A 25,356-nucleotide genomic window follows, 5' to 3' on the forward strand; every position below is an offset into this window, starting at 1 on the left:
ATGTTCTTGTATTTTACTGACTTGTTTCATGGCTGTGATGGAAAGAAAATGACTTTGGCTACTTGCATCTCAAATGATATATGCAGTTTGAGGGAGCACCTGGCACTTGTGAACAAAACAGCATGCAAAAATATTTTGTTCTACTTTACCATTGTAATCTTAGAGATTTTTTTGGTCCCTCTCTTTGTGTTCTTGTCAAGATCGACAAGCATCCGTGTGTTACCAAGTGACATGAAGTTCTTGCTTGAATAATCATGACTAAAATCCAGGATATTTCAAAGCACGTTATTGACTCAGAGAGCCACCCAGTAGATTGAATTCTTCTGAATTAACTCTCAGTGACAGCATCAGGGGTAGTGCTTTTACCCCAAATTGTCAGGTCCTCCCATGTCCGCACTGTGGTTCTGATGCTGGCATCCTCGTCCCAGGGTGTTGTGATAGGGGTTGTTACTAAAAATGTTTCTTTTATTAATGTTACAGAAACCCCCATATTTAGGACTTAAACTGAGTCAAAAAGCAGACAGCAAGAAGAGGAACTGAAAGTTCTTTTTATTTGATCTTCCTTCAGGGTGGACACTAAGTAGTGCCATTGCTGGGAGCAAGATGGCACTCATGGGACACTTAGAATGGAACCAGGGGTGATTTTTTAATGAAAACTAATGAAATCATGCTTTTATCTTAGAGTGTACTGCAGTTCTTGGGAAGAGAGTATGACGATCTCTGACGGGAATTGTCAAAAGGGTCATTATGTTGGGATGTGCTGTACTTGAGGCCTTTGGTCCTCTTTCTTCTGCCATTCCAGACATCATGTATAGGAAGGGCTTAGAAGCTGCTTTCTGTTTGGAAAGGGGAAAGGAGGGAGGGAACTTGCCTGGAAGCAGCATCTGTACAACAAGCTCACTGTTTTTACTTAGGTGCTATTTTTTTTTTAAGAGTGGTTGGCTAATCACCCCTTCCCCAAAGCAAATGAACCCTCGGTGATGCTCTTGACCAATTCCTTGGGCAATGCAATTTCTTGCCTTTTTAAAAGAATCTTGTACATTCATTTATCATCCATATTTTAAAAAGGACACAGAATTATTGCAAATTTACTGCTTACAGGGTCCATCAGCACTTACAACTCCATTTTAAAAATAGGCGCACATATGTATTTAACCACCGAACAACTTGACCAATATAGAGGAATGTATCAAACTAAAAACTGACGGAGAATATCGGCCTGATTAGTTATTTTCAATCATTTTCAGAACACTTGTTTTCCAGAGGGACTGTGCAAAAATCATCATGCTTTTCACAGCATTTTTGCCAGAGCTTTCCTGAAGTATGCTTATGTTATCAGCAGAATATGGAACTAAGCTTTGCAAACAATCTCTAAGAAACTGTTTTGCCAATAGTTCCTAAAAAACTGTTAGAATGGTCAATGAGCAGCTCATCAGAATTATCTTGAACTTCCTTTATGGCACTTAGGTTATACACATTCCTATAATAAGAGGTGTAAGATTCTAATCATTATCACTGGGATAAGAGATTAAAATCCATATATGTGTCTTACCACAATTTCTCCTTTGATTCTTTTTGTGTAACAACTTAGGTGACTCAAGAATTCCAAATACTTTGCTACCGAAGTGTGGTTCTTGCAGCACTGCTTATGTCCTATCTCCGGTCCTGTCTGCTTTCCTGTTACGTGTGCAGCACTATCTATCAGGAACTGGCCTCTTTAATCAGGGACTCACAGCCACTTTCAGATGATCTTAGTCCCCACTTTTCAATGTTTTGCACTTTTATCCCTTTGCTCTAATCTAAGAAAATGTAGGCTTCATTTTGGCTGAGATCCTGGACAGCTCACAATTCAATGTAGATACAGTCTCAGCTTCCAGAACAAGTGTATGATTATTCTCTAAAGCAGAATCTGAAGTTGTCATCTTTTCATCGCTTCCCCTACTTTCTTAGGGCACTAAGGTGATTTCTCTGGACCAGTCTCCTCATAATTTGCTTCAATGATACTCAGGTTTTCTCATCTCCAGAGTCACCTTTGTAGCTACTATGAAAATTGACTCCAGGCACTTTACTGTCCTTTTTAAGCCCACAGTGCTTTTTAACCCACCAAGATTTCTATTTTGTAAGAAGCTCTTAACCCCATTTTGACAAGATAATTTCCTTTAACTCTAAGCTTTCTAATCTTAAAATCCTGATCTTTTTTTCCTCATCTATCTCCTTTCTTATTTATGTATAATAAAAATGCTTGAATTTTATATTTTCTCTATAGATCGTTACCATGTTATGTTTACACGTAATGTCTGCCTTATGTTGTAAACTTTACAAGTACAGGTTGTAAACATTAACTTTATTCTGCATAGCGCTGAGCACAATGTCATGATCACTTAAATGCTTTTGATGATGATGGTGATGATGAAAATGACCACGTAATGCTGTTCTGGTTTGAAAATATCACATAGGTAGTGCAGTACATCTTTTTTTAATGAGTTGTTCCTCATTCTATAAAGCTGTCATTCTTCATTAGCAGAAAAGGTTACAGTAAGTTGTAATTAGTGTTTAGTGCCCTGTCAAATAATTAAGTATAATAAAAAGCTTTCAATGAGTTTAATGTTAACATGGTATAATTAAAGCCAAGTCTTGAAATGCATTAGGTGTCTATTTTGTCAGACATTTGATGCTTTTTCCATCTACAGATGAAATTCTCAAATTGTGCTTATAGCAATGTCATCATCAAAGACAAAAAACTCACATCACTCCGATGCAGAATGGGCTTCCCAGTGTCCAGCAAGGGCAATATTTAAAAAATCAAAGCACTTATACAACCTTGTTATTAACTGATAAGGAAAGTGAGTCCTAAAGATGTTGTGTGACTTGCCCAAGGTCACACAGCAGTAAATTAATTTTCCTTGGTAGTGAGAATTGTGGCTTGGGATTGTACTGAGGTGATTATTGTCATTACTGTCATTCATTCTTTTGGAAGTATATTTGCTTTAAATTGATTATTTTTATCTTTGTCTTGATGAGGTGAAAAAAATAGATAAATACATGCAAAGTAAAAGAACATAATGTGTTTAGCTCTTGAATTTAACACTTGTTTTAGGATGCAGGGCTTGTCATAGTGCCTATTTTAAGGCTCAAATACTGAGACAAGACTGAAATCTCACTATTTTCTCATCAGAATAACTGGAATGTGCCTAGATACTTGACCATTTCAAACCCTGCACATTCTTTGACCTTCTCAGGCCTTCTCTTGTGCTTGTCGTATTATCTTTTCTGTCCACAAAGATTTTGAAAAAATCAGCAGAGTACAAGTAGCCCCTGAAATAAAGGCGTCATTCAAGGAACAAAGAAGTAGAAGGAGGGCTCCAATTAAAATGATGAAAATCTTTAATTTTTATTTAGGTATACTTGTACGGACACGTGTATATACAAATACAGATCATATGGGTTTGTTTGTGTGTGTGTTTTTTTTTTTTTTTTTTTTACATTTTCTTTTACGTTTATATAATGTCAGCATTTCAAAACAGCACTCGATGAGTAAGTGCAAAGGAACTGCAAAGCGGGCAGTACAAGCACAGGACCACACGGAGCTGGACTTCACACCCAGACGCACACACAATGAGTGGCTTCAATGGGGTGTCAAGAGTAAGCATGGAAAGCGGATTTGGACTCATGGGTAACCTCCAACATGCCAGCATCTATTAAACTGTACAGACAATGGGAGCAAGCCCATTGTAGGGAGATTTGTCTCACATCCGAGCAGCTCTGGGGCAAATGCATGGGAAAAACTCAGTGATGCCAAACCAGAGACAGACCTGCCCATTCACGGTTCTGAGGGAAAACCAAAAGTGGGAGGAAGTCGAGAGACAGAAAAAGTAAACATAAGAAATAAAAGGTGGCGGGGGGAGTGTAGGCAAACGGGAGTGTTTGTTGGTGGAGGTGGTTTCCAAAAGAAAAACTAGTGATCACAGCTCTGAGAGCAGTGAATGGAGGGAAGGGGTTTAAACTGTTTTTTGTTTTAAATTTTGGGGAAACTAATAAAAATGGCTGCTGCCGTTGCTAAGGCACCAGAGACAAAGTCCCTGAAAGTCCACAGGTACTGTGTGACTCTTCCTTTCACAATGACTCAGAGAGAAAGAACCCCCATTTAACCTTCCTAAATGAACTGGTTTGAAACCTTTCCCATGCTTGGGCTGCACATGATACTGACAAGACTCTTCCTGGGGAAGAATGAAAACCACCACAAACGGAAGACCAAACCAAGGTACAGAACCGTTACTAAATTCCCTAAACCTTTTCAAACCAACATGCCGGGGGCGGGGGTGGGGGGGACACCACAGGGCTCCAACATCAGACCTTGAAAACATTGAGGACAAAATGTTGATCAAAAAAGTCATGTTGTTCCAGGTCCCAAGATGGTGGAGTCTTAAGATTGGGAGGGCGGTGACCACACGTGAGTCCTGTATGGAGCAGTGTCTCGGCCATTTGTGACTCTTCTTAGCCACGTCTACATTGGATGTTTCAAAGCCTCAATGCATGTTTTGTATCCTGAAAGACTATTGTTCTCACTTACAAAAGGCATAAGAATCAAATTAATACTTTATTATCAAACACTATATACAACAGAGGTTGCTAATAATACAGAATTTAAAGAATGCAGTTTTTTTTAACGTTTTACTTTTCTTTCCTCTGCCACCCAAGAAAGTACAGTACAAAACAATAGTCTAAACTAACACAAACTATTACCTGGTCTATTAAAGGATACACGGTATCCACTAAACAGACAGATCCTTATTTCCCTGCTTCACGTTGCAAAGCCCTTGGCAACCAGGGGCAAAGGTCGCTGGGGTTTGACTGACTGGGGCTGAGAAGGCTGCCCTTCATACTTTTGAATTGTTTTTGAAATTAAAAGCTGCTACAAAGTTGCGTCGACATCCTCCTAAGCCCCCTGAGGGTTGTTAACACCATCACAAAAGGCCACCAGCACTTTTTGGACAAGATGAAAACTGCACGATACCAATCGTCTTCTTGAAAACTCCGTGGCAAGCGTTACCTACAATTACGTCACTTTTAGGTAGAGAAGCACATTGTCTACTGGTGTGGATAGTCTTGCTTTTTTTTTTTTTTTTTTTTTTACATTTAATTTGTAGTGGCACAGTGGTGAAGGGGTCTAATTTCACTGTGAAAAATGAAAGACAATGGCAGAGAGGGCCATGAGTCATTAATTATTTTATCATTTGTTAGAGACAAATGCTAGAAAAACCACAGAAGTCACCATTTCTAAAATGAAATTAGCACTGATAATGTAGTTATGACTAACTGGAATCATTACAGGATCATTTGATTTCCTTGTGGTCATAGAACATGCAATATTATTTTGGTTCTATTGATCCATTTTAGAAGGCATCTTTTTCCCCCTACCCAAATCCCACTGGACCAACAAGCCTGTAACTAACTATTAATAAAAAAGAAGTATTACTGGGTATTACTGAGAGTTCTGAGTATATAAATAGTTAATGCAAAAAATAATCCAATGCTGTGAACTTTTGTTTCAGTGAAATGGTGGCTGCCTTCTGTGATAAGACTCTGCCACTCCAGAGAAGTTCCTGATGTCTGGGGGAATGGGATTTAATCCGAGAGGCTGGCAACCTCTCACATGGTTCCAAGTGCGAATAGACCCAGCATTAACATCCACTCCAAACGGATCGGGTAAGCCCAGATTACATTTCAACATGTGTACAACTCTCCAGCGTGCAGTGCCTTTACAGCTGCCTTTCATTCACATATCTCTCTAATTCAGAACTACTCACAGTTCTTAGCAAATTCCCCTTCATGAAGTCTATCCATAATATGACCCCTCTTTTTAAACATGTACATTAAAAAAAAACACCCAGTTTTAAAAAAGTCCTTATTGTGCTGGAACGCTTCCAGTTTTTCACATCTTACACGATCATTGCATTTATTTTTTGTTTTGTTTTGAAAGGCATGGTTTCTGTTGACATGTCCTGCAACAGCCAAAAAAGGCTTGCTTGATTTCTTTTCTTTTCCATCGGTCTGACACTTTTCCCTGTCTAGGCTTTGGAGTTCAAAGTTCGTGACAGCCTCACCAGTAGCAACCCCCAAGGCTTGCATTTCCTGGTAATGGACCGGGAACATCCCTGTTGGCCGTGCTGATTTACTGTCCTCTTGCCCACCCCTACAATGAAACAAGGCAGCCCCCCCATATTTCTAAATGTATCAAGGGATGCCACTTTTTCTCACAGGTTTAAATAGGACAAGCGTATATACTCACTCTCAGCATAAAGTATATCTAAATAATGTATATTCTATTCTAGTGGATTTTTAAAAAAATAGTTTGTTAAAGTCTTTGGGACTCCATCTTGTTTATCTCCCACAGATAAACATATGTTCCCCCTACGCTTCAGGCTGTGTCAGAAAGGGAAAGAATATAAAATCAACTCTTGAATTTTTTCGTTCCAGACTTTGGAATTTTTATTCCAAATTTCCCTTTAGCCCTCCCAAGTAGTATTGACTCTTCCGGGGACAGGGGTTTGTGTCTGAGCCCCTGTAGTCGTGGAGTGTGGAGCAAAGTGTGGGTATGAGGGTGGGAGTCAGGGAAAGGCCACAGCACACTGGCGCTCCAGCAAAGCCAAATTACATCTCCTCTGGCCACTGACACCCTTTCCTTGGTACACATCGTTCCCCCAGAGGAGTATCCGAAGCTATTCCATATACACTCATCAACCCTGGCTTGTCAGCCTCGGGGAAGGTCACTTTATTTGTAAAAATGCCTCTTTCAGTTTCTTTAAAAAAAAAAAAAAAAAAAAAGTTGTAGCACCATGGTGATCTGTATTCAAAGGAAAAAAAATCTGGTGTGCGCTGCCCAGTCAGTCACCAAAAAAAATTAGAGGCACTCACACATATATATCCCCCACCCAACGCAGCGTGTTTTCACACTTGCTCTGTGCTAACATTCCGGCACTCGACCCGCCTCCTAGACAAAAGGCTTCTTTTACGGAGCACAAGTTTTGCTGTCAAGAATGCTTTAAGACAGTCACCTTTTTAAAAAAACAAAAACAAAAAACAGAAAACCAGTGTCTCAACCTTTCAGAAGCCTGTTCATTTATATACTCCTAGAGGAAATGGTGTAATATTATATCTAGTCTTAATCCCTCCCCTCTGGACTTGACATGGTGACATGATGCCCTGCACGATCATCTTACAGTCCTGAACGAGAAGGCATAAGTATTGCGTGGGAGAGGAAAACCCTCCTGGGCCTCGCCATCACCGGCTGCATCTGCCACTATCCTTCCTCGTCCACATACCGCTGACAGTACGCTACAGGAGGTGAGCTCTTGGAGGAGAATGCACAGGAGCAGACGACCACGGTTGTCACTATAACCACTGGGCATTTTCATCTGGAGTCCATCTAATTTGCAAGGGGTGAGAGAAGGCAAGGGCAGGGGTGGGGGTGAGGTGAGGGAGGCAGCAACTATGTTAGCTCCCCCGGCCCCAAGTTGTTGCTTAGAATTCAGGCTGAAGGAAAGAAAATAAAAATCTGACATCTGCCAAAAAACCAATAACAAATCCCTTCTTAGGATGAGCAGTTGGGTGGATCTCTGGTGTTCCAAGACCCTGATGTTTTCTGTGACAGGTGATGGGAGGAGACTGTGCTATAATGTCAAAAGCATCGCCAGGAGGAACAGTAGGATTGCCAAAAGGCGGCTGGGTATCCTTGGTGTTTGTGCCGCGTTCTCGCCGCGGGATGGCTCGGCTGACTCGTGTACGGTATCATCTGTTCAAATAGAAAGCACACATTCCAATGAGATTTCACATCCTTAATAACTCTCTTGCAGCAGCCTGCTGTTAACAGACCGCGCCACCCTCTGCAGAGTAGGGTAATGAACCTTGTGCCACCATTGACTTTCATGTCTGCATAATCACTCATTATTTACAGCAAACAAAGGAGAGGCAGAGAAAATTGGACTTTCTTGGCAATTTTAATACTTTCCTTAAAAACTGAGGTGAAAAATGTGCACACTGTAACCTCTGGCACGTGAGCTACTCAGGTTTGCTAGCAGTCAAACCCACCATGCACAAACTTGGTATCTGAATGTACCGTTTAAACCCAATACGCCCTGGAGGAGCAAGTAACGGGGGTAGGGGTGGCAGGATGCAGTTAATGTTGGCACATTAGTGGTTAACCAGAATGGGCTGCCCTTTTTCCTCTTTTTAGCGGTTTCATAGGATTAGTGTTGAATGCCTGGTTGTTGGACGTCTAGATGAATTTTCAAATGTGAAGAATTAAATGCCAAAACAACAGCATTTTAACTAAACTACACATAGTGCTCACTAAACCTAACTAAACCGGTGCCCACTGGCTTGCCTACAATTAGGAATCAATTGTGGTGCTATTTCTATTACAAACCCTGTATCTCCAGGATTAAATTACTTGAACTTGACTATTTTTATTTTTGTCAGGCTGAAGCTGGGCACATAAATTATCAGTGTGGATGCAAATTTTCCTCTAAATAAAGTGGATTAAGTGAGGTAAGCTTCTTTTATTTAGCTATAAAGTGTTCTATGAGACTGCCTCTGACTCGGATAGCCTTCCCGAGCTGCATGATTAACAGGCTTAACTTCGAAACAGGAACTTTGCAGCAATTAGTACCCAAAGATAGACTGGAGGCTTGCCTATGAGCCATGCTATGCTCTGGCGTTGCCGGTCTTCTTCCTTCCACCTGGCTTAACACGTGCTTTTAGACTCAGTGATCTCTGAACTACACGTGGGGCCACCAGTGGGATTCTTTGGTAGATTTTATTTTAGCATCAGGAGAACTTCCTGTAGGAGGCTCAGCGATTGATTGTCAGGCTGGATTCACTCTATGGTCAGTCAGAGAGAACGGGTACAAGTGAGACTCTAGTGGTTGTTCCCAATTCTGTAGACCTCAAAGGATAATCGCTAGACATCCCTGAATGACCCACCTCGAACACCTTAATGGATTAATAACTCTATTCTATTAAATTCATTTCTGTTTTCACATCACACAGCATGTCACAATAGGGATGCTTTTTCTTTACTAGGCAGAGTCACACTCCCTGTTATTTGTCCTAAAGCGACCACCTTGCAGGCTCAGGCTGGTCTCTACTTCAGGTATGCTCACATGAGCTGTTTCTGTTCATTACATTCACTCCCTATATGAACTTAGAAATATGTCTTCTCAGCATTGAGGCTTCTGCTCTGGAGTGCTCGTATCATTTTAGCCTGTCCCCACGTGTAGAAGCTGCTGCCTCCCTGTGTCAAATTTGCTCTCCTCTCCTGGACCTTAGCAAACCTGCATGGAATACCTATTAGCTTAGGTAATAAGAAAAAGGTTAGGGAGCAAGAATGGGAAGTGTAATGGATGCAGGGGAAAATGTAAAGCCCCACATGATGCAGTCATTTATACTTGTGGACTCTTTTCTCTGCCGTTTCTTAGCCTTGCAAATGTATTAAATCTGTAGTTAGGAGGTAGACATAAATGCCCTTAACAGCCCTGAAAAGAAAATCCAAATCACTGTCTTAAGAGCACCAACCTGTTGTTAGTCGGAATAAGGGAGTACTTCAGGCTTAATTGTGAAAGAACCATAAACCCAGAGGATTCCAGAGTTCATTTTGAAATACCACTTATATTTATACACCTGAAATTACATCGGCTATTGGGTTCTTCTCAGTCTTATCTTCACCAACATATTACCCAGTCCTCTTCCTTGTAAAGTTTGGAAGTGTACTGATAAAAGAGGTACCCAAGTAACACGTAGATACTCAGTTGTGAGCTTGAAGGGGACTCGCCTTCTCAGTCTGACCAGGGTGCTCAGCGAGGGCTGTCCATGCTCTAGGCCCACACGGCACAAGACGGGGGAATGAACCTCGCACACCTTTGAGACGAAAGCGTTTGTCTATCAATCATATAAGAGAAGCCATGAGGCCAATGTGCCTTTTGATCCTCAAATCATGGCCATCTTTGGAATTAACCTTTTTCTAGGCAACCAACCAGTAAGTACCCTCTTGCCCTCAAAGGAGAAAATCAGTCCCGTTAGGGGACCAGGGTTCTTCTCTTCTCACTGTAACATTGGTCCTGCCTCAGGATTCTACAGAGCATCCTTTGATTAAACAGGGCCTCAGTGTTGGGAGATTCTGTGGCCCTCAGGAAGCAAAATGAAAAACAGGCTGTTTGTTTGTTTGTCATTTAGGTAAGTCGGAGCAATTTCAGAATTCTAAAGAGGAATTCATAAGCAAAATCTATCCCAATGGAAATTACACCTAAACACGAGAGAACTTCTAAAACTTGTAACAGTGAATGTGGCTTGGAAACAGAAAACACTTCTCTTCAGAAGCCAAATCAAGTCTTGCCTCCTGGCTACAGGATTCCACAACATGAGGGTTTCGGTAGTTAACTGAGAGAAGACGAGCAATATTTTGGAGCACGTTATGTGGCATATGTGTGCCCTGAGATCATCCTGTATCCCTGATGACAGGAAACTGGCAGGCAGAGTGTGCAAGCAAACAAAAGAGACAAACACATTCCAAAGACAGGTGAATTAGTATACATTGCTGAGAACATGCAGTGGAATCCTTTCAGCCTTGCTGGCTTCATAAAGTCTGGGTCTGCACTCAACCATCCAGCACAGTGGTGCGGAGCTGCAAGTATGACTTTTCGAAGGAGTACAGGGAAGTATCAAATCTACTATTGCATTCGTGCAGCCAGGGATCGTAGTTCAACCTTGTCTTACTTCTTTAGTGAAGGTGATCACCAGAATGCCCTTAAATATAGTCATGACTGACTGAGGGAGCTTCTTCCTGCAAGCACACCTGCATGCCTCTCCCCAACACACACACACACACACACACACACACACAGTCTGACCACATTCTGTCAAAGCTTTGCAAACTTCTATCAGTTACAGGTGTATAGATTTGGGGGCCATCATGGACTTAAATGCTCACTGACAAAGAGTCTGTTTCCCCAAAGACAGTGAAATATGTTCACATATGAATGCATGTTAGCATCTTGCATTTTATCATTAGTTGAATTCAAAGGTAGTTTTCCTAATGTCAGAACAGTCCTCAGTGTGCCTCTTCATTACCAGTGAAAAACATGCAATCTGTTATGTTTCTAAACAGCCTCTTGCTTTCCCGATAGGCAATGGAATTTACCTGGAAAAAAGATTACTGGGAAGCGCTGCCTGCATTCTGCAACGGTGTACATCAGAAACTCTTAATTCAGGGTAACTTTTATAACACGCCCAACCCTGCCGGTCAGCCTACACGTGACTTATGAACAAAGCCAAGATAGTAAAAGTTCTCTCCGTGGACATCTCTATGTCTAGCAATGGTAAGAGAATCCTTTTATACTAATGTAGGAATGGGAGTTGAGAAATATGAATATTACACCTGGATCTGTGTGTAACTAGCTGCATGGCCTGGGCAAGTTACAAAAGGAAGATTGTAGACTCTGGGGTCCTTAAAAGATCTCATCTCACTCACAGATCCTGTGGTGGCCCAAGTCCTCAAGCTTGTGAGGAGTCTGGAACCTTGAAAAGCCACAGTAATGCTTCCAGATTTCCAGAACACAATTAAAATGTCTCCATGTCAGCACTCATTCCTTGCAACTTTCTAAAGCAGCTAACGGATCCCTGGGGAGCCACTAAGGCCTCTGAGAGCTTATTGTACACACCTCTCCTCTGTGCTCTAGATAAGATGCCTGCCTTAGAAAAACGGGAGTGCTTGGGGAAAAAGCCTAACCCTTCCTGTCAGTTACAACGTGGAAGCTATTGTATGCCCTGAGGCACCACATTTACTCAAGGTAAGTCTCCCTAAGGCTCATTGACTGTGTGTCCCAGTAACAGTACTCAAAGGATAAAGTGGACCTCACAACCTTTTAATTTCCAGGGCCATCAGAAAGGTAAGTCCTACTGCAAATAGGTGAAAAAAAAGTCTCTGTTTACATAAGAGGGGGCTTACAAGGGCTTTGAGGCACACTCCTCAGTGAACAGAGGATAGAGGGCTCCCCCCACCTCATAATCAGTCTAGCTGCGTTAAAGAGCCAGATTGAATTTATAACCTAGTGGAGAGTTTACATTATCCACAGTATGCTGCAGTACAGAGGCTTCAACGATCCCGTTGGTGGGTTTTATTTTTCTTCATAGTGATGGGAAAGTTTGGGGGTATGGAAGATAGAAGTAGTAGAAAAGATTCACTTATCCTCGATACTTGTTTTGCCTCAGTAATCAAGGATCACGTTTGGCTCGACAGACTACTGCGGATACGTTTGTGGGAGCAGCAGGTGCATGAGTTTGTGGTGTTAGGAGGCAACATGGTTATGCTTCTCCAGACCTATTTCTATTGACAACAGCACAAATAATATTTGAAGTAAAATGAAGTCCTTTAGATCAGTTCAATGATGCATGTGAATTTCTAGAGAAAACTAAACAGGTTGAATTAGTTGCTATTTTGTGCAATAGTCTTATTACTTTTATCCATAGATTTGGATATAATATAAAAGTAAAGTTTTATAAGCACATAGAGTAGAAATTTTTTTCTGTCTTACATGAAAACAGATCCATTAATAGTCACAGTAATTCACCAGCATGCTCAGAGGATATGGTAAAAAAGTAGTGAGACTTTTAGCTTTCTGATGGGGCTTCTATACTAGGATACTGCATTGTATCAAACCCATGTCAAAAAAAAAGAAAAGTCATAATTTATCTATCTAACATGCATTACACAGAGATACTGGAGGAATGAGGTAGAATATAAGTAATATTAGCGTTGCTAGCAATGAGCAAAAGCAGAGCAACTGTAACATGCAAACATGCGGAGAGGAAGAAAGGAAAAAAAGTACTGAAGCACCAGAGAGAGATGCATTTGTTAAGAGAGATTCTCTAAGCATACTAACCTGCTGGTTCTAATGAATTTTCTACTTTGTCGTTAACATCGAAAACACGATCATGAACACCTATAGTTTTCATACAGCTATCTATAACAAAAATAGAGATAACAGCCAAATATGTTAGTGAAGACACCCTTAAACTCCCGCTTCTTTCTTTTTTCTTTCTAATTTTTCCTTTTACTTATGGAGAGACTGTTTTACAATCAGTGGCATGTATCCAAATGCCAATATTGTTCCCATTTGCTGTGCACGTACAACAGTCTGAGAAACAACAAGTTAGCAACTGCTGTGTACTTAAAATAAAGGCATCATGAAAAATAATGAGAAAAAATTTGATGAAAACTGAAACATGGATGTTGATAATACAAAACAGATACCACACAGGATTTACAGTAAAAAAAAAAAAAGTTTTACCGCTGTGAACCAGACCACACAATAGAGCATGCGCAGTGAAGCCACCCTCGGAAGCTCATTTTAGTCAACTTACTTGTTGGTCGCACAAAGACTTTGAGCTTTAGACAGGACCGTCTTCCATTATCTGGGATTGCAGAGGCTGTGGAAAAGACAAAAAGAGAGAGCAAGAGAGAAAGGAGAGAACACCACCAGATTATTCATTTGCAAATGCAAATGGGCCACAGTAAATTCTTTCATGAATTCTTCCCAGAAGATGAAACAAATACTTTTCAGACTGACTGACTGCTATCGAAAGGGCTACTTTCCTATACCTGTCTTTCCTTTGCAATACAATAAAGAAAGAATCATGCAAGAACGTTGGTAATCTACAGAAGAATACTTTGCATTCTTATTTCAAAGGCTCTTGCGTTTAACTTGATCTGTAATCAGTTTTCTCTAAAATAAGGAGATAATGCCGCATGAGTCCTCCTGCTTTCATAGAGAGCAGGAAAGGGGCCCCGCAGCCACCAGAGCCCAGGGTGTAAGCGTTGGCAAAATCCAGTTAACAGTTACAAGGCCAACTTAAACATGACCTAGTTCTGCTGGGGAAAGCAAAGCTCTGTCTGTCCTGAAAGCCTGTCTGTCAGTGCTTTGCAGGTAATTCAATTAGAGGTTTTACTCAGAACTTGGCTCCACATTCTGTATGACTAAACCAAACCCAGCAACTTCCATCAGGCTATTACAAGTACAATATGCTATTGAGAAAGTACTGGGTTGCAATGGTACATTTATTTTTAAAAATTTGCCACAGAGAAGGATGGAATTAATAAAGTGGGCTTACCAAAACATGACAACATGTTTCAAGTTATAAATCATTTGAGGAAGAAACTTTCTTCTCCTCTTCAAGATAATAAGACTGTAAACTTCCCCTGCGTTTGAAAGATGATCTCCCCTCAGTACACCCAGCATAATGTCAAAGGGATTTCCAAGGCCGTAAGACCCTTAACAATCACATATGTTTACACATGCATTCTAAAGATGACAAAAATTACAGAAACGAGTGCTGCATACTTTCCTCCCTATGTGTTTGCTTCAAGTGTTTTCTTTGTTCAGAAAGAGCAGATGATATCAGTCAAAATACACATGGCTCACAATTAGTTTGGTAATACTGTCAGTGACAAAGAGAGGACCGGTGTTCAGTGTGCCTTCTCCCTCCTCTATTCTTACTGTCCCTCATGGTGAGCCCAGAAAACGAAAATGCTGATTTTGCAGGTGAGAGGATTCAAGATGCAAACTCTAGGTTAATTTCCCAACAGTCTCCTCATGTAACTCCAGGTCCACATTCTGGAGGAGAACTTATAAAGTCACCACCTAAAAGACATCAAGCTGGAAAGGACCCCCGTGTCGCTATGCAACACCTGTTGAAAACGCTCTTAATTCTTAGACCAAAGTAGATACAGAAAAGATGTTTTCAGCCCTCCCCACCTTCGTGTTCGCTCTGACAAGCAGTTAAGAAGTGCTAACAGCTGGCTTTGCTGTAGGCTTTCATTAAATCAAAGTCGGAAAAACTCCCTCTACTGACATTTACAGTAACTAGTGTGTTATTTAGGGCACAATATTTGCACTCTGTGGTTCGATCCAGGAAATGATGTCCTTCCTGTGGACCCCAACTGCAAATGTGCACGTCACGAATACAGTACACATAGGTGACTCCAAGTCGTTAGAAAAACCATGGGTTCTTGAGATAGTTTATATCTTGTTTGTGAGAGGTGGTGTGAAAAAGTGACACATGGATATTTACGCTGCTGTGCTATGGATTTCTGAGCTGAGATGAACTTACTGCAAGCCCTGTGAACTTGATTTACCACATTGCAGTAGCTGATTTTACTGATGATACTGTAAGATATAACAGGCTCAAGGCAAGATCAAATGTTTGTTTTAGTGGGGGAACTTCTTAGAGTTAGCACACATTTTTCAGATTTCTATATAGGAGAAATCCTATAAATCCAGGATACAAAAATCATTGTGGGGCACGCTGGAATAACTAAACATCAACACATGATAAACTGTCCAGGAAAAATTCAAGAGAGTTCTCTCACCAGCTCGCAAAGAGGGACAATTAGCCTTAGTTACTGGATGAGCTATATTATTCTGTACACTAAAAATATTAAATGTACTTATATTTATAAAGACCTCTCTTCCCCATCAAACTTCTCCCTTCCTCATCTCCTCTCTATCACCAGAAAAGCTGTATGACAATGATAACGTGACTGATACCTTATGATGCTGTTTGACTATTATACTCTAATCCTTAGAAAGACTGATAAACAAAGAATATAAACATACAATGTGAGTACACAGTGCAGATTACATTAAGTCCCTTGACTCCACAGCCTCTGACCTGAGCTCATGAAATCTTAACCTAAGTCGGTATAACTTGGGTTCCTTGTTTGCCACGTTGAAAAACAAATATAATACCAGAAGGCATAAAAACTTTTCCATATGTGAGCAAAACTCAATTTTTTATGCAAGGTTTAAAAAACTGGGAGTGTGGCTTTATTCCATGTCCTGTTCCAGGTTTCTTAAACCCACACCTCCTGCCTGACAAATAGAGGGTTCCTTTATATCACTTACGAAGAATGATTATTATTAGTAATATTTGAATATATAAGGTAATATGAAAGTGCTTTACTAGTCACACCTAAACAACAAGGCGGAGGCTTGAAGCATTAAAAACACAAAACAGAGGAACTGAAAAATGTAATAGTCACACAAGTAAATTTATAAAGAAAATCCTCTTGGGATCAATTATGAGCAAGATTGAAGATGGACATGAGGGAGTAAAAGCTTAAAACGTGTCTGGCCTTTGTCAGGAGGTGGGTATTATTGATCTCTATGATTCTAGAGACACACTTCACTTTATACTAAGTAACACTTTTAGTTAAAACAATACGCTGTTTTCCTTAGAAAATTAATAGTGAAAGTTTGGAAACGGATAATAAATAATTACTACCATTTATTATATATGACTGCAGCTTTACCTATCCACTCAAACGCTTTTAAAACTGCTATGTACAGTTGCCCTGTTAGGTGCTATGGATGCGAAGATGTGTAAGACAAACTGTTTCTGTCCTTGTGCTGTGCTTATCCCAGCTGGGGACATAGGTAGGAAACACAGTTTAGGGACCAGGAGGCATCCATGTGGTAACTGAGGTTTGCATGAGCTTCATCTGGGCAGGTGAGGGTGTCGCGGGAGTGTTTATCAGAGGGAATTTTATCCAGGCTTTACAGGTCCTCCAGAAGCCAAACAACAGCAACTGGGACAAAAGAATTATAACATTTCATCCCTGAGTTCCCAAATTGGAGCTGTAGCAACCAAAAAGAGGTCTTCACCTGCAACAGGGGAAGAAAACCTAGACCTGAACTCTTCCTATAATGATATTTGGATTTTCTGTGCTGGAGAGGATGTGGAGAAAAGGGAAGCCTCCTACACGGTTGGTGGGAATGTAAATTGGTACAGCCACTATGGAGAACAGTATGGAGGGTCCTTAAAAAACTTATAATAGAACTACTGTATGACCCAGCAGTCCCACTACTGGGCATATATCCGGAGGAAACTAATTCGAAAAGATACATACACCCCAATGTTCACAGCAGCACTATTTACAATGCCAAGACATGGAAGCAACCTAAACGTCCACAGACAGATGGAAAGATAAAGAAGATGTGTATATATTTATACAATGGAATATTACTCAGCCATAAAAAAGAATGAAATAATGCCATTTGCAGTGACATGGATGGACCTAGAGATGATCACACTAAGTGAAGTAAGGCAGGCAGAGAAAGATAAATACCATATGATATCACTTACATGTGGAATCTAAAATATACAAATGAACTTATTTACAGAACGGAAACAGACTCACAGACGTAGAAAACAAACTTATGGTTACCAGGGAAAAGGGGGGAGGGAGTTTGGGATTACAATATACAAACTACTGTATATAAAATAGACAAACAACAAGGTCCTACTGTGTAGCACAGGGAGCTATACTCAATATCTTGTAATAAACTATAATGGAAAACAATCTGAAATATATATATATAACTGAATCACTTTGCTGTACACCAGAAACTAACACAACATTGTAAATCGACCATATTTCCATAAAAAAAAGATATATGGATTTTAAAATAGAATTTGTCAGATTAAAATGAGAAATTCAATTCATGTCTTAAACATTTGTCACATAATCCAAATTCATGTCCCTTTACTCAGTTTACTGCTGAAAATGTACCTTTGGAGTCAGGAAGCTGGGAGTAGGGGTGTGGGGACCATTAAAACAAGCACAGCCTCCCATTCCGCGATCTTAATAGCAACTTTATAAATCAATCCACAGAGTCCCTTCCCCCTAATGATCTGCAAAGTACCCATCACAACCTTACAACACAAAATGAAATATAATCTAGGGGCCCTCTGGTTCTCCGTGTTTAGAGTATCCTGCTAAAAAAGGGCTGCTTATCTTCACTCTGTTGCATGACTTCAGACAGGAGCTCTAACTTCAGCCATTCCTGAAAACCTGTTTGCTTGCTCTCCTGGGGCTCAGGTGAGCATGGCTCAGCACTTATCAGCCAATCTGATACATAAAGGGGACCACATTCAATACCTCCAAATCTGTACTTCCAAAGGCTGTATTTAGCATTGCAAATATTTGTAGCATTCACATCACAGTTAACTGTGGGCCCGTTGGCTGGATGTGGCATGCTGCTTGTGGCAGGCAACTTCTGACCTAGCTCCAACAACCCACACCTGGTATGCATGCTCTGTGTCTGCCCCTCCCCTTGAGAGTGGGCTGGCCCTGGTTGCTTGCTTCCGGTGAGTGGAATACAGCAAAAGTGATGGGATGTCACTTCTGTGATTATGTTGTAAAAGACTGTGCCCTCCTTTCTCCTTAGCACTCTCGCTCACCTTCTGAAGCAAGGGGCCACACTGTGAGGTTCTCAGTGGAAAGGCCCACACGGCAAGGAGCAGAGGGAGCCTTCCAGACAAGTGCGTGCAAGAAGCTGACCCCTCAGTGCAACAACCCGCAAGGAGCAGGATCCAGCTAACCATCATGCGAGTGAGCTACAAACGGAATCCTTCAAATGACTTGTCGCTTTGGGAGAGACCCAGACCCAGAGGACGCAGCTAAGCTGCCCCTGGATTCATGACCCACAGAAATGGTGAAATAATAAATGCCGTCTTAGCCACAAATTCGGGGGTGATCTGTTACTCAAGAGCCAACTGACATGATGCTGTGCAGTCAAGGGTTTCCCATGCCCACTTGAGGCTTTAGGACTGAGGCACCGGAGCGCACTGTGCTGAAGGCTCCCACACAGCAGCTCCTCCCTGATTCTGCTGCCATGTCTAAACAAACACACCCCTCAGGAGTTTACTTTTCAAGCTACTGGTACAAGTCCACTTAAAACAGGCCTTGAAGAGAGGTAATTATAAACTGCTGTTGAGGAAACACTACAAGACATCTCTATTTGTTTTCACTCCGGCATTTAAAAACTGTTTCTCATTTTCCTCCCCATGCCACTTAGTTTTTGCTAATGTAGCCAGCCTGTGCCGTTTCTCGTAATTAGCATGATGCTTCACATTAACTCCAAATTGCTGGGGGAACCTAAATGAGCTTTGATACAAAACGTAAACTTAAATCATAAGAGAGAATGCCTTTCCCCAACTGTGAGAAATAGAATATAAAGATGGACTTGAAGACACCAGAAATAAAAGGACTTCAAATAATAAGTTAAAATTTCTCTTCGTATCAAAAAACGCCTATTTATCTTTTACACAGGCTATCAAACATAAACATCATGAGATTTTAAGCAACTCAAAAGCCATCAAGGAAACAAATGTTGTTCTTCATAAGGAACCGAAAGTTTAGAAGGAGAGGGGTGAGATTCTCATATTTTCAGGCCCAATCCTGTACTCATTAGTTCATTTTATCACCCCTCTGCCTAACCTTATTCATCCTCAAATCGTAATTCCAAAAGCCAAATCCTTCTCCTTTTCTGTGTCCCTTGTCAACCTGAGTACTTTGGGAAATTTTATTTTTAAAAAATAATCAGCTGCTTCTTTTCCAAAGAAATGAGTGTGTGTGTGGGGGGGGGGGCGGTATTAAAAACACAGTTTTCCATTGTGTTTGCCGCAGACAATATTTCTTAATTTGTGCAAGTCAAAAGAAAAGATGGGCTATTAGCTGTTAGCACAGCCCAGTTTTTCCTCTGTAGGTTTTCACGCGGTCTCACATACAACATAAATATATGTAAATTAGACAGGTGATGGCAGAATTAAGCATTAATATTCTTTTCACAATAAATGCTGAAGAAGTAAAGCCCATTTAAACAAATGGTACTACGGAAAATGTCGTGTAGAATTTAATGAGTCAATAAAATCCATTTTGTGTATGTGGGTGGAGGGTAGGGAACCGAAGAAGTGGTGGGAATAGGATAGAGATTAACCAAAGCCATATGGACTTCTTGGAAAATGGTTACCAGATCCTCAGGAAAAGTCTTAAAACAAAAGTTAGGCCTCTTGAAAGAAGACCCCAGCAACAACTTGCAGCTGGCTATCTGCCCTTCTTAAAAGCAGCACAATACCTAATTTTCATATTAAAAACAAAATCACCAGTTATGATGCAATACATCTCACCAGTCTACCTTCTGAGATTTAAAAGTCACGTTTTAATAACCTGCTTTTGGCCCCGGGTTTATCAAGCTTGCACCCTAAGAGCAACCTCAGCCCCCGACTGCTCTGCCCACACAATTCATCTCCCACAGCCTGCTGTGTCTCAAGACTTGAATCACTGGCAGGTTAAGGTCAAAGCCCCAGAGGTAAAACTTGGAAATGAGGTTACTAAGTAAAGGTGGAAGCCTTGGAGAAATTTAAAATATCATGTAAACAATAGAAACTTTGATATGGCTCTGGGGATGTTTCTTTTTAAAAAACTAGAAAAGGAAGAGGGGTATTTCCAACAATAAAATAAGGGTAGAGTGTACGCTGCAAGCTAAATCTTGGTTTCAACACCAGGGAACTGTAACAGGGACAAAAAATTAGAGCAGAGTTCAGGGTGAGAGAAGTAAAATAAGTTCCAGCTGTGCAGCCTCAGACAAAAGAAAAAATAGGAGGTACCCACCCATCACACCCATGCCCCCCGCCTCTACCCCCTTAGGCAAAGTTTCCCTGCAAACGGGCTAACCTAAGTGTTATTTAAGTTCCAGCAGCGAAGCCTCAGTAGATCAATTACTTTTTCTTAGCAACCTCAAATAAATGGCCGAGGACAAATTCTTTCGCGATTTCTAGGAATAAACAAATAAGACATTATCATGTTTTTGTACCCATTTGTTTGAAGTGTGGGCAAACTTTTACTTGCTTTTTAAAGCAGTGACAACCAACCTGTTTCTACTGCTTATTGAGGAAGGCTAGTCCCATGTGTTTGGATATCTGTTAAGGCACGACCAAAAAATAACCTGGATTTCAGAGAATGCTTTTAAAATATCCTCTATAAGAAGCATTCCTAATTCTTTTCAAGAAAAATTTAAGTCAGCTTAAACCTCAGATTCTGAACCTAGACTTGATTTTCTTCCATGATATGACTGGCAAATTCCAGCCCACATAGGCACAGAATACAACACTTAGATATCATTTGAATTGTTAACAAAACCTTAAACACGAGGAAATACATAGTTCAGTTCCTAATTGGATATTTTACTATTTTTCAAAAATTCACTGAACATCTTTGAACAGTTAGGGAAGAAAAAAGTTTCCTATTATACACTAGTGTTGTAACTATTTTCTGAGAACTGGGCTTGCCTGAGGCAGTACTACTGAAATGACTGTACCAGGCCTTTAAGGTCAGATAGTTGTGTCTCTTGTTTGTGGTGATTTTGGTGAATTTCACCTGCTCTACCAAATAGGTATAATCTGGCAAAAGAAGACAGGAAAAATGATTCACTTATAAAAACTCTTCTTCAGCTAGAAGCCACATAATAAAGCTAATAACAACAAAAACAAAAACTTAGACAAATGCAGAATCCCAAGGAGGAACTATTTATATTATTACTTTGACACAGGGCCCTTGGGTCATCTCTGTGATGTGCTATTGGGGTGACAGTTAACTGATAAGCAATGAAAGTCACAAATCCCATTACTCATTTGTACAGTATTAACAGAAACAATGTCATTATCATACAGCACTAATGTAGCAAGACACAAAATTACTAATAAACATCAAGTTAATACAATCCAAAGAAACTCCTAGAAAAAAGTTAATATTTCTTTGAACCTTTCATAACCACTTTCATCCTTATCTTCCTTGGTGAAGGGCCCTGGAAAGGACATGGGTTAGTGGTTTGAGTGCATGTATAATGATGATCTGAACTTTCTCCCTGGTTCACCCATTCTGACTTGTTTTGTGCCTTGCAGTCCGCTGGTTAACCCACATGGGCTTTGGTTTCCCTGTGAGATTACCCCTCTAGAAGAAAAGTTGAAGTATGACCAACTTTAGAGGGCCTGTGAACTTCTATATTGCACTTGGAAACTCAGGTGACAGATCCCTTTAGATCTAGAATATCATTTCACTACTCCACAGACTGATACCATCAGCTCTGCCCGTATCGCTCCCACTGCACAGCGATTTCCCTAAAGCAAGCAGCCTCTGGTTCTAAGTGCAAATTTGGGGGGGGGGTGAGGGGGAGGAAAGGATCAGCTCTGGATAGTTGTGACAAAAAGTTATATATGGGCTTCCCTGGTGGCGCAGTGGTTGAGAGTCCGCCTGCCGATGCAGGAGACACAGGTTTGTGCCCTGGTCCGGGAAGATCCCACATGCTGCGGAGCGGCTGGGCCCGTGAGCCATGGCCGCTGAGCCTGCGCGTCCGGAGCCTGTGCTCCGCAACGGGAGAGGCCACAACAGTGAGAGGCCTGTGTACCACACACAAAAAAAGTTATGAGGCATAAGGGAAACCAGGGGGACAAGTGTGACCTTTTATTTCTAGCCTAAATTAGACAAACTGGATTCTCCCATAGTTTTGTGTGTATGGAGGCTGGGCGTGGAGGGCAAAGGGGTTTATGTGAGGGTGTGCACTGAAGCTGGAGTGAGAGTTTGGAGAAATCGGAAAGGGCAGTGAAAGACCCTGTTCCTTTTGGAAAAATCATGCTTAGATTCTGTGAGTTCTTTTTTTCAACCCGTGTTAAGAGTGTGAGCATGCGATTATATTAGAGGGACACTGCCAAAGATGAGGATATAAATCCTGTAGAGAAGCAACCGGCCTGCGCACTGAGACGGCCTCTGCAACCGCACAGACTAACTGTGCTACAGCGATGGCCCTAAATAAAACCAGTCCAGAGGCGGTGCAAACACTGCACCCATGCCCACACCCATCTCTGGATATTGTGCTGCTGTAAATGGTTCCTACTCCTGTCTTTAATATTCTTTTGCATCACATCTGGGTAAATATCTCTCTCCACAAATCAGTCGTTTCTTTGGTTGTTCTTAGTCACAGGTCACGGTCCCCCCACTGTCTGCCATCTCTGGTGGTATGATTCGTATCTAGACAGGAGTAGCATTTGTTTGGGCAGCAGGCCCCTAAAGGAACCCTAAGAGGCCTGAACAAATTAATGTTCTCTCTTTGGAAAGTTGAGTTCTACCAAGGATGGAGTTATTTAGGCACCAGGACTGTACGTTTTGTCTCACACCAAAAATGCTTTCCTTGATGAAGAATTTATGTTGACGGAGTGAATAAAATCAAAGCTAAGGATAGGGACTGTATTCTTTTTGTGTGTGTGTGTGTGTGTGTTACGCGGGCCTCTCAATGTTGTGGCCTCTCCCGTTGCGGAGCACAGGCTCCGGACGCACAGGCTCAGCGGCCATGGCTCACGGGCCCAGCCGCTCCGCGGCATGTGGGATCTTCCCGGACCAGGGCACGAACCTGTGTCCCCTGCATCGGCAGGCGGACTCTCAACCACTGCACCACCAGGGAAGCCCAAGGGACTGTATTCTTGTCTGCTCTGGTTGTCTGTAGGTAGGAGCATTTCCAGTCAAGTTAATGGCTGTGCATTCCAGGGCATCACGCCACAGATAGCAGCCAGGGTCTTTCATAATCTGCCCGACCCTGATTTCCTTCTTTCTCTCTCCTATTCTTTTCTCTCCTTCAATCCACATTAACAGCTAGTCCCAACAATCTTTCCTCTCAGAACCTCCCTGGCTCCCTTTTCTCATGTGACCCTCCCTTTGCCTCTTAAAAATCCCAGCTTGCTCTGGCCATGTGAGATATTTCTCCATTTTTCCAACACACAACCCTTCTGGGTTCTTACACTGGTCTGTTTCTGTCCCCTTGGTAGCACACAACCCATATTCTGCTTTGTCTCAGAGCTGGCTGCTACACTGCATCTCTGCTACTAGAGTTATGAGTTTCCGGCGGGCAGGAGCTGTGCTGGGTTCTCAGTTCTGGGGATTCCACGGCTTGGTTCATAACGTGTTTGATAAAGATATGATTAGTCTACAGGTAACAAAAATCTGTACAGCTGCAAAGTGATTTGTTGACCAAATATAAACAAACTCAGGATTAGAATAAAAAAGAAAAATGAAGAGAGTGGTTAAGGAATTTTTTTTTTTTTTTTTAAATCCCCTTTCCTGGAAGGTTCCTCAGCCCTCTCTACTGGCTCCTTCTTACGGAATGATGTTGGAAATTGTGACTTGATAGCCAAAACCCAAAGAGACATACAAAATTCAAGCAGGTATTATTTTCATGTTTTTGCGTATGTGGTCTAAGAGATAAGTAAATGAAGGGAATGTGGGCATCATTAAAGCCAAAGACATGCAGAATCTCATCAAATACCCAGCCTCAGTAGGGGTTGCAGTAAACAGGAGAATAAAGGCAAGTGGTGCTAGAATCCAGGTGACCACGGGCTGCTTTCAGTAAGGACAGGAAAGTGATGTTTGGGGTGATTATGATCGAAGGTGAGAGTGAAGCCATCTGGCTGAAACCCTCTAGTCATTAAGAAGCCTTGGCAAGTTAAGGTACCTCAAATGTTAAATGAGAACGTAACCCCAAAATTGTGTTGAGGGGATACAACCATACTTTAGTCACAGTTGAGTTTAAAAACAAAGTAGAGGCATTTTTAAAAGAATCAAGACCACAGAGCTAGTAAATTTTGTGTTAAAAAAGCATCTGAGAATGTGGAACTTTAATAAGCTGTAAGGTGTAGGAATACTTTGGCCATTTAGAGTAACATGTCAGACATGTAACTCCAATTTAAAATATGTAATGGAACAACTATTTAGACTTGTGACTAAGTGAAATTTTAGGTTGATATGCAGTTTTAAACCATTTAAGAGAACTAAAACCTCATCTTGTTTTTAAGTTTAAATTATGATGAATGATAAGAATTACTTAAGTACTTGGGAAGTTTTATAGTCAACTTAAGTACTTAAAAAGGAAAGAAAATATATTAAATCTTTAATGGTTAGAGGAGTTTAATTAACCAAATTTGTAAATAGAGCCAAATACTTAAATTTACTCATCTTATATATAGAATAGTAAGATGTATAAACTAATCTGAATAGGCAAAATTTGATGTTTTACAGAATTATTTTTTAAAATTTGTTACTTTAATAAATCAAATATCAAAATTTAAATCCAAACTAACTTTTTAAATAATCTTTCTTAAGACAAAGTACTATCCTGAATATTTCTGGCTTATTCAGTTTTTATTTCATTTATTTATTCCTTCAAAAATTTTGTTTTGTATGCCTGCTTTGTACCAAGCACTGTGTCAAGTTTTGGAAACACTGTGGTGTATTAAAAAACGGTTCCTGCTTCTGGAGCTTACAGTTTAATTGGGATAGAGACAATAAACCAGGAAACAAACAAATCCCTAACTGCCAATTATACTAGGACCTATAAAAGGAACATCTAGCTCCTGAGTAAGCCAGAAATATTCAGGTCCGTATATTACAAAAAAAACCCAAGGGGACCAAGGTGTCGA

At 40.9% G+C, this 25,356-nt stretch overlaps 1 protein-coding gene across 2 annotated transcripts in view; it reads right to left on the reverse strand.

The window, feature by feature from the left end:
- Nucleotides 1-3,366: 3,366 nt before the first annotated feature.
- EFNA5 (ephrin A5) overlaps nt 3,367-25,356 on the reverse strand; it is a 281,403-nt gene continuing 259,413 nt past the window's right edge. The window contains exons 3-5 of one of the 2 annotated variants that reach the window (XM_067731389.1): nt 13,417-13,482; nt 12,936-13,016; nt 3,367-7,792 (exon numbers count right to left, since the gene is read on the reverse strand). In XM_067731389.1, the coding sequence (XP_067587490.1) occupies nt 7,671-7,792; nt 12,936-13,016; nt 13,417-13,482 (269 nt within the window). In that variant the 3' untranslated portion in view covers nt 3,367-7,670. The remainder of the gene's footprint in view (nt 7,793-12,935; nt 13,017-13,416; nt 13,483-25,356) is intronic. The other variant, XM_067731390.1, reaches the window with a different exon arrangement.

Source organism: Pseudorca crassidens, chromosome 3 (assembly GCF_039906515.1).
Source record: "Pseudorca crassidens isolate mPseCra1 chromosome 3, mPseCra1.hap1, whole genome shotgun sequence".
Taxonomy (NCBI): domain Eukaryota; kingdom Metazoa; phylum Chordata; class Mammalia; order Artiodactyla; family Delphinidae; genus Pseudorca; species Pseudorca crassidens.